Genomic DNA, 8824 nt, shown 5'->3' with positions numbered 1-8824 from the left:
TGAGGTGAAGAGAGGGGAGGGAAGGGAGCGATGGCTGCAAGTCTGAGATTACCGGCATTGATAGCTTTGTCGAGGTATTCTCGTGCCTGAACGATCGTGAAAGAGTGAAGGACGGAGGGAGGGAAAACAAAGATGGTTGGAAGGGCGAGGACGAAAAAGGAAAGATGTAGGGAGGGAGCATACAGAGGAGAAGAGGGAGGAGGAAGAGATGGGATTTCAGTCCAGAACACTGAGAGCTATCCTCTTCTCACCTTTTGCTTTTCTCCCTTGTGATGCAGAAGGTTTGCATAATTGGAAAGCGCTGCGCAAGGTCAGCAACTTATGGCAGAGATTTCTACTGTTCTCACCGACGGGAAAGGCAGGCTGAATGGACAGAGCCCTTATGAACATCTCTTCTGCAGAGCTCGTCAGAGAGCGGGCACAGCAAGACGTGCATAAGACAGATAGCGAGATGTACAGCAGACAGTCACTGACATGACTTGCAAACATCTTGCGCTCACCTGCTTCTGGAATTCTTTGCAGAACTTGATGGAGGAACTGACCCAAGTTGTTCTGCTCAAGTTGTCAACGAGCCGTCTTTCTCGTGTCAACTCTTACAATGATTATGATGTTAGTCGGATTGATCTGCAGAGCTTGACGGTAGAGCGACTCTGCAAAGCTGCAGCAAACGAGTCAAACAAACAGACATGAACCAGAAACAAGGTCAGCGAACAGGTCACGCGAGCAGTCGGAGAGAAGAAATAGAGCAAACCTGTAGTCTTCGGCGATTTTGGCGGTCAGGTCAGCCATGTTGAGCAGAATCATGTCGTTAGTGGGGTCCAGTTGCAGTGCCGCCTGCCGTTGCGCTCAGAACAGACTCTGTGAGGGCAGGCAAGGGACCTTGAACACATGGTTTGCAGAAGAGTCATCTGCCCAAGAATGTGACACGTCAATCGCAAAGGGAGTCCAACAACCTTCACGGACTGTGGCGAGGAAGAAACCATAATTGGTGAGAGCGTTGATGTTGGTTGGGCAGACGCTGAGCGCTCTCTTGTACATGATCTCAGCTATCATGAAGACATTCAGTGGAAGTGTGAGAACCGGACAGTAAACACTTGTAAAGAAGAAGACGGGAAAGGAAAACGGCAACAAGACAAACAGACCTAGATCGTTGTCCTTTCGGAGAGTGTGAAGGTGATGCGCGAAGTTCACGAGTGTGGGAACATGCCTGGTATGTGTTAAGCCGCGCAGGGAAAAAGAAGAACGGAGGGAACGATAGATGGCAACGAAAACAGGTAAAATCAGAGGAGACGATAGGAGAGATAAGATAAGACGATAGGAGGACGAGGGCGAGGATGGAGAAAAAAGAGAAATACAAACAGTGAAAGTGAAAGCAACCAGAAGCACACACAGGAAAACATTGGAGGAGAAGGGAAGGAGGGAGGGAGGGAGGGAGGGAGGGAAGGAGGGAGGGAGGAGGAGGGAGAGGGAGGCAGAGGAGGAGGAGGAGGAGAGGACAGGGATAGTGAGAAGGGGGGGGGGGGGGAGAAGAGAAAGCAGAACAACTCCCACTTGTCATCATTCTCGAATGCTCTCCGATAGCATTCCTGCAGAGATCTTAGCACCAACATCGCTCGCTCCTCCTCTCTTTCTCACCTCCGCCCCACCAAGGTCCCCTCTGATACTCTCTAGAAACATCTGCAGAGCATATCAAAGTGTGCACCAATATTCCTCCTCCTCCTCCTCCTCCTCCTCCTGCTCACAGCATATGCGTTCAGGCTGTCTAAGTCGCTTTGCTGTAATCCAGTCGCCTGCAAACCAGATCAGACAGCCTCGCTTGAAAAATCCAAAAGCAAAGCAGTAAAATCAAATCAGGTGCTGGGGAATTGAAATGATTGATTCATATTTCACGGTATCGAAATCTCTTTATAGGACAAGGAGCAAATCGAGACATCAGGATCGCATAACCCACCAGGGAGAAATATTTCTCAGCTTCTGCCCCAACACAAATGTCAACGACTTGTCAAAAGGATCTTCCATGTCATTACCATCGTAGTCGCCATCATGCTGCAGGACCAGCGCAAGATATGTGAGGTATTGCGATTTCTCCGGGTCAAGAGAGATTGCCTGAGAAATCAACAGTTTGATCAGGTTCTAGTCAATGAATCAAGCAATCGCATCATCATCGTCGTTGTCATCATCATAGACAACCTTCATGTACAGTTGTTTTGCTCCTTCAATGTCTTTCTTGCGCGAAAAACAAAATTGTGCAAAATTTGCACATACCTTGAGGTGAAATCATTGGTGAGATCATTGAAAAAACAAGCACATTAAGAGACTCACCATCCCCTGGCTTTGAGGAGTGTCTGCAAAGAGCATCGCGCCTTGGTACATCTCTTGAGCCTGCCAGTATGTCAGCACGTATTTCTCACAAGGCAGTCGAAACCTTGTCCAGCTTCTCACCCTGGAAGTCAAGAAGTGTGGCATATCTGATCGATCAAGCTTCAGAGTTTAACTTCTCGAGACAGCACAAGGTCAGCCCACCTGTCCAGCGTCAAGTAGTGTGTCGGATCGAGCTGAAGGATGCGATCGAAGTACGTGATTGCCTGATGAACCCTCCTGTCATCCGCGGTCCACACAACTGGTATCAACCCACATCGTCTCCTTTCCCGGATCGAGTGAGGTACTGTGCAAAGTTGAAAAGAATGTCGACGTCGTTGGGCTTCATCTGCAGCGCATCAAGAAAGATCTGGGTGTTCTCCACTTTGGCCGACTCATCCTCCTGCTCTCCCTTCATCCCGTTTCAGAAACAAGCAGACATTTGGACAAGAACATCACTTTCACTTCATCTTCGTCCAGAGGATCCCAGCGTGAATATCCATTGTGAACAGATCGCAACCAAGTCAACCTCTCACGGTTTTCAGGCAGGCGGAGGTTGCTCCGTCGGCTGTTGTTGGGTGAATTGTCTTGCACTTTCGGATTTGACGCTTCCTCTCCCCCCAGCATTGCATTTCCTCCACCTTGACGAAGACGTCACGCTCTTCTCACACAAAAGCATTGTCTTGCCTTCTTCCAGAACCTGTGATGTGATGGTATACAAACCACGACCAATCACTTGTCTGCGAATTACATTCCTGGTGAGTTAGGAATACACTATCTCAACGAATCAACCTTGGTTCAACTTTCTTCGGCCGCTCAGCAAGAAATCTCTTGATCTCTCTGACATTCTCTGAATCATCTGCAGCAATATCATCGGTATCACAGAACAACAACTCATGTTGTTTGACCTAAGTTGTACATGGCATTCCGATTGTCATCCTGATCCTGTTTTGTCTCCTGTGACTAGTCAGAGAACGTCAAGGGTTGTTCAAACCTTTACCATCCATCCTTCGCCTGTAAACGGAGATGACTGGTCGTGATCAGAGCCTCCACAAAGGCGCAACAGGAGCGTTTCTTTCTGATTCACTCTCGGCTCCACCCACTGTGAGCCCTGTGTAAACGCCTTTGACTGCCGTCACTTCCACTGCATTAGACAGTAACATTACATATCTCACCAGCAATCTGGAAGTTTCAGTGTTGATGCTGACGTCCACCGTGGGAAGCACGTCCGTAGCTCGCACATGCATGAGGCAGATGATGACTGTGAGAAAACGTTTGCTCATTGGTTCGCAACTCATCTGCCAATCAAGTCAACAACGCGAAATTTGTATCTGCTCGTACCTCGAGCAACGTCAACAACAACACAGAAAATTGAAGATGACGTATTACATCTCCTCTTGGACCCCTATATACTTGGATCGGAGGGTCAAGACGTCCCTGGAACGTCTAGGGTAGTCAGTTTCTCCTCATCACCACAGCTGCTTGGTTGATCAACAACTGCTCGTCTCGTTCAACTCCCCGTGCATATCATCACATATTCCTCCTCGTCTTTACAGATTTCTTCATACGGCGTACATGCTTCTTTGACTTTTGCCCTGATTGAATCGTTGTTTCGAATTTTCCGCCTACTCTCCAGTACAATCTCTCGGCATTCCGTTTATAGAATCACAAATTCCTGGAATCATCTCTTCAGGATCTGCCCGGCCCTGCCCTGCCCTGCCCTGCCCTGCTAACCTTCCTCCGCTCTTCCCCTCCCATCCTGTCCTCGCTTTTCCTCCCCGCTTCAATGTTCAAAAGCATTTTCCCACTGGATCCCAACTCGACTCTACCACCCTACCCCTACCACCCTCGCTCAAACAAGGGGGTCAGTAGGTATCTATCATATACATGGGACTGGAGTCCGGCGGGCGGCCCGCGGACCGCCGGCCCGACCGGCCCGGCCGGGCCCGACCGATGGTGGCCGCCCGGCCGCCGCCCGGCCGCCGCCCGGCGCTTTACGGCGGCCCGGCGGCGCCGCAGCCGGGCCCGGCACAGGCGCGCCGCTGAAGTCGCCATTCATTCACAGCGGGGCCCGGTGCCACCGGAGGCGCCGGGCGCTCGGCGGCACTGGAAATCATCAGGCGAAATTTAGCCAAGCAAGCCAGTTAGTGATTCTCTGAGCCCCGGTGACGGTCACAGGCTGAGGAACCCGGCGTCCAGTGACCCCCGGGCCCGGTCACCTTGCCAGTTGAAGGAGTCCGTGCTCAGTGACACTGACTCATCAGGGCCGCCGTCCGATCCGATCCTGAGGCCCCGGCAAGCTGACTCAGACGGAGCTCTCAGTTGGCAGGATTAGGTTTGTTTCTCTATGTCTTTTGAGTCTCTTCAAGCCTCGCCGTCACGGTCAGGGTGGCCTGTGCGACAGTGTCAGGGTCAAGCTTCCTCGACTCTCCTGATTGTCCCAGTACTGATCTTTAACTTAACTTTGCGTAAAGAGGCATTACGACCCATGCAGCCGCATCGCGGCCGTCACGTGACTCTACTCGGCGCGTGACTCTGCTATGATCGGATCTCTTGGAAAGCAATGAGGGCTGATTCGCTCACTTCAAAGTACTCAAAAGGTCGCCCCGGCCGGCCTCCGACCTCTTGCCACGGTATAGAAAAGACCCCGACCGTGCCGAAACCGTGACAGCACTGCCGCATTCCCCAAGTCCTTTAAGTGCCTCCTGGAGAACGCGACGTTTCGTTTTCTCTTCCGGGAACAATGAACTCTTGACCCTCGTATCGCACTTTACCCCCCAGTGCTATATCAAGCAGCTTCCGACTTCCTCCTACAAGCCTCACGCTCCCTCCTCCTCCCTCCCTCCCCTCCTCCGATCCATGCCCTCCCCGCTCCTGGTCGAGTCCAGCGTAAGGTGGTACCTCCCCTCCCCCTCCCCCTCCTCCGCCGGGCCCAAGAAGCTCCTCCTCAGCCACGCACAGCTGCGCTACCTCCGCCAGCTCGACCACGACAAGCCACGCCGCCGCCCCTCTGATCCAGCCGACGAGGGTGCGACAGCTCCTTGCGGCGGCAGTGATTCAAGGACGGGAGCGCCGGGGGCTCCCTGCAGCCTGCTCCGCGAGATCCAGCGAGTACAGGTCACCCACCGGGCAGCGACGCGGAGGAAGAGAAGGTCGCCGGACCAGCCAGCGAGGACCGACGCTGAGACTCTCGGGGGCAAGGCCATGCCTGCCTAGGATGAGAGGACGAGAGCCGCCTTGGAGCGGCAAGGGGCGTTGTGAAAGCAGAGACAACGGGCGGGGAGAGCGCGTGCTACCGTACCTGTAGGAAGGGGGAGCTTGCGATCGCGGGCCCGGCTGTTGAGCACACGGAGCAAGAAGGGGAGGGATGTAAGCAAATAGTAGAGTGTAAAGTAAACAAGCGTGCGGTACTCAAAGGGTCTCGGAGCGAGAGGGTGTGTCGACAGCATTGATTCGACATGGACTGGGATGACCGTCAGGCATGTGTCGTACTCGCAGAAGCTCTTCCTGACGTCGGCACAGGACACACAAGGCATCTCGCGTGCAAGCAGCTCCTTCAGGTATCTTCTCTCAGACCTTGTTCGTGTCGTAGTCCATGTCCGAATGCTGAGGCCGACTTGCCCTTGTAAACGCACCAGCAGCCTCCGACCTCTTCCCCACACCCGATGATCTCGAGGTCACCGACTGCGCCGATGCCATGGCATTCAGATCGTCACCTTGCACGAGGGCCTATCGCTTCGCTCTCTGAGTCATCCGATCTTATGAGAACAATCGACTCTTTTGCTCCTCACTGGTCGCTCCAGTTGCGTGACCCTCGTATCGCATCACGTTACCGCCCGACCGTACGGTGACTCCTTCCGATACCGCCTCTGCCTCCTCCTCCCCCCTCCCTCCCTCCCCTTCCTCCGATCCATCGCGGCCCTCCCCGCTCCTTGCCGCGGCCAGTGCCGCGTGCCACTGTGCACCCCGGCGGCGGAGTCTCAGTGAGCCACGCACAGCGGCTTTGCTACGAGTCAGTACGTGACTGCCGGGGCCTCGGGCGCGGCCCGGCCGGCGGCCAGCGGCTCGACCACGACATAGCCGTATGATCTCATGCCGCAGTGCGCGGCCGCCGCCCGGGCCCCGGCCGGGTGGCGGATCCCGGCCGCCCGGGCGGCGAGGCCTCAGGGCCTCTGCCGGGGCCATCATGATAGGATGCCACGGTAATTATATCAATGTCCGAGGCCCCGGCGATTCAGTGCCATGATGTCATCATGATGGCACGCCGTCCCTGCGCCGCCCCTCTGCCGCGATCCGGGTCAGTGGCCGGGTCACCGGGTAGGTCCCCGGCGCCGGCGGCGGCCCGGCATACGGTCGCCCGACGGTCCGATCACCGGGTGCCACCTGCCACCGTCCGACCGTCCGATCCGATCAATACTGGCGATTTTTAACTTAACTTTGAGTAAACAGTTGAAACGGTGTGTCTTGTCGCTCTACGTCCGATCCCGGCGGGGGTCGTGCGGCCTCTCGGCTCCCGGTCATCACTACCGGCTGTTCATCCCATAAATGTACCGGTGGTCCTCCCCGGAGCTCTTTGAAGTTGCAAGGTGGAACGATATGGCTATAAAGACCTGTAGAGTAAAAACTTCGTACATCGCCCCCCCCCCCCCCCCCCCCCTCCTCTCCCCCAGATGGCAGAGAGTAGGACACTGGGCAGAGCAGAGCGACATGGCGTTCACTTCACCCGCATGCTCTTCCACCCCTCATGTCGTCAACAGACGAGCACGTTGTCAACCGATCAGCTCTTCTCTCCCTGTCCTCAGTCACTTCACAAAACACGTCTAGACTTGGCGTCCAGCTAACCCTGTCGTATGCATACATATGTTTTATGCACTCGAAAAGCAAAGATGACACAATGTTTGACTGCCAGGTCGATGAAAAGAATCCGGTTGGCCTGCAAGCCATGCAAGGACGCGAGGCACAAGTGCGACAACTTCCAGCCATGCGCAAGGTGAGGACAGGGGAGAGGATGTAGCTGGCAGATAGGAGGAGGAGATGGGGGAGGTGGTGGAGCAGGAGGTGTGGAGGGCTGTGAGGAGTAGGATTGGGGGTGAGGGGGGAACTGGAGGTTGGCGTATTTGTGTGCAGTTGGTCTGCTAGTCTAGACCACCCGGTCTCATGTCACTCATTGATCGACTCAGATGCACTCGGCTGAACATCGGAGAGAGCTGCATCAGGGCGATGGAGGAGAAGGAGGAGAGGAGGAGAGGTTTCAACTCGTGTATCACGTGCAAGATCGCGAAAGCAAGATGCGACGAGGGTCGCCCATGCGCGCGTTGCAAGCGTCTTGGGCGGGAATCGAGATGTGCATATAGGGAGCTGCAGCCCATTCAATCACACAGGCTGGATGAAAAGGAGCAAGAGGAAGGAGCAAGCGAGGAGCAAGAAATGGTGATGGCGAGGAATAAGACGAAGTGGAAGGCTATGCAGTCTGAGTATGAAACCATCGCAGAAGGGCAGGAGCAGGAGATCCAAGACATCTACCAGCTCTCTCTCCCTCCTGACCATCTCGCCTGCTTGCAAGAGCTGCAGGTAGAGAGGCCGCTCGACTTCTGGATCCGCAGCCTCTCCTTCAACACGCCGTCCCTGCTGCGTGAGCATATGAACTCCATGGGCTGGCCGGACCGAGTGCTGGCCCGACATTGGGAGTTCGGCTTCAGCTCCAAGGAGCTGGTGAACATTTTCGTCTCGCTTCCTCCTTACCTGCAGCAGGTGACGCGACGAGCGCTGCATGCGATCGAGATCATTATGGCGGACAAGATGGAGAAGGAAGCTCGGGCTCCGCAAGTGCAGCTGCTGATGGAGAGTGAGGCGGTATTAGAGCAAGACCTGGAGCTTGAGAGGGCGTTGTACGGGCAGCAGAGCTTCGGGGTGATCACACAGCATCTGCATCCATCTACGGGGACGCGAGCGCATGTGTACATATCGGATGCGGCATGCAGGATACTAGGGCTACATGCGGAGGAGGCGCTGGCGAGGATCGCGAACCGGGAGATGTCACTGGTGACGACGGAGTTCAACTACTTTTGCTACGTGATGTTCGGGACATGGTTGTATGCGACGAGCCCGGGGCGTCCATTCAGTCTCGTGGGCTGTATCCGAGATCTGGGGAGCAGCAGAGAGTCAGGCTGCGTGGTGACGAGGTTTGTGCAGCAGCAGGAGTTCGACTGCCATGGGCGGGTGAAGTCGATGAAGGCGTACATACTTCCGGTGAGACTTGCGTGGGAGGAGGGAAAGTGGGGGGAGCTTAGAAGAGGAGAGGGAGGAGGAAGACGGGGAGGCTGACTTGGAAGCTGCAGCTGGACAAGGAAAGCTTCGAAGCATCGGCGGAGCCTCCGGACAGTCCTTTTGCTCTGTTCAACAAGCACACAACTGGTCAAAGGGACTACGAGACTTTGATGAACGACTTCGAGTCCGACCTCTTTGC

At 55.0% G+C, this 8824-nt stretch overlaps 2 protein-coding genes across 2 annotated transcripts; one reads left to right on the top strand and one right to left on the bottom strand.

Annotated features, from left to right (window-relative positions):
* Window positions 1-48: 48 nt before the first annotated feature.
* On the bottom strand, window positions 49-3641 carry GUITHDRAFT_144162 (hypothetical protein; the record flags this gene model as incomplete). The annotated part of the gene is made up of 23 exons (XM_005825487.1): window positions 49-86; window positions 348-395; window positions 501-552; window positions 598-658; window positions 752-834; window positions 880-908; window positions 954-1046; window positions 1143-1207; window positions 1552-1586; window positions 1636-1677; window positions 1743-1790; window positions 1952-1998; window positions 2028-2106; window positions 2191-2265; window positions 2323-2382; window positions 2426-2468; window positions 2524-2585; window positions 2636-2770; window positions 2895-2999; window positions 3028-3058; window positions 3151-3217; window positions 3267-3315; window positions 3534-3641. 23 exons carry the CDS (start codon window positions 3639-3641, stop codon window positions 49-51), a joined length of 1455 nt encoding a protein of 484 aa, XP_005825544.1.
* A 3624-nt stretch (window positions 3642-7265) lies between these two features.
* On the top strand, window positions 7266-8202 carry GUITHDRAFT_154686 (hypothetical protein; the record flags this gene model as incomplete). The annotated part of the gene is made up of 2 exons (XM_005825486.1): window positions 7266-7348; window positions 7539-8202. Coding segments are annotated over exons 1-2 (736 nt in total), but the record flags the coding sequence as incomplete, so codon positions are not given.
* Window positions 8203-8824: the final 622 nt, after the last annotated feature.

Source organism: Guillardia theta, assembly GCF_000315625.1.
Source record: "Guillardia theta CCMP2712 unplaced genomic scaffold GUITHscaffold_83, whole genome shotgun sequence".
Lineage (NCBI taxonomy): Eukaryota > Cryptophyceae > Pyrenomonadales > Geminigeraceae > Guillardia > Guillardia theta.
This window is presented reverse-complemented; position numbering and strand designations above follow the sequence as displayed.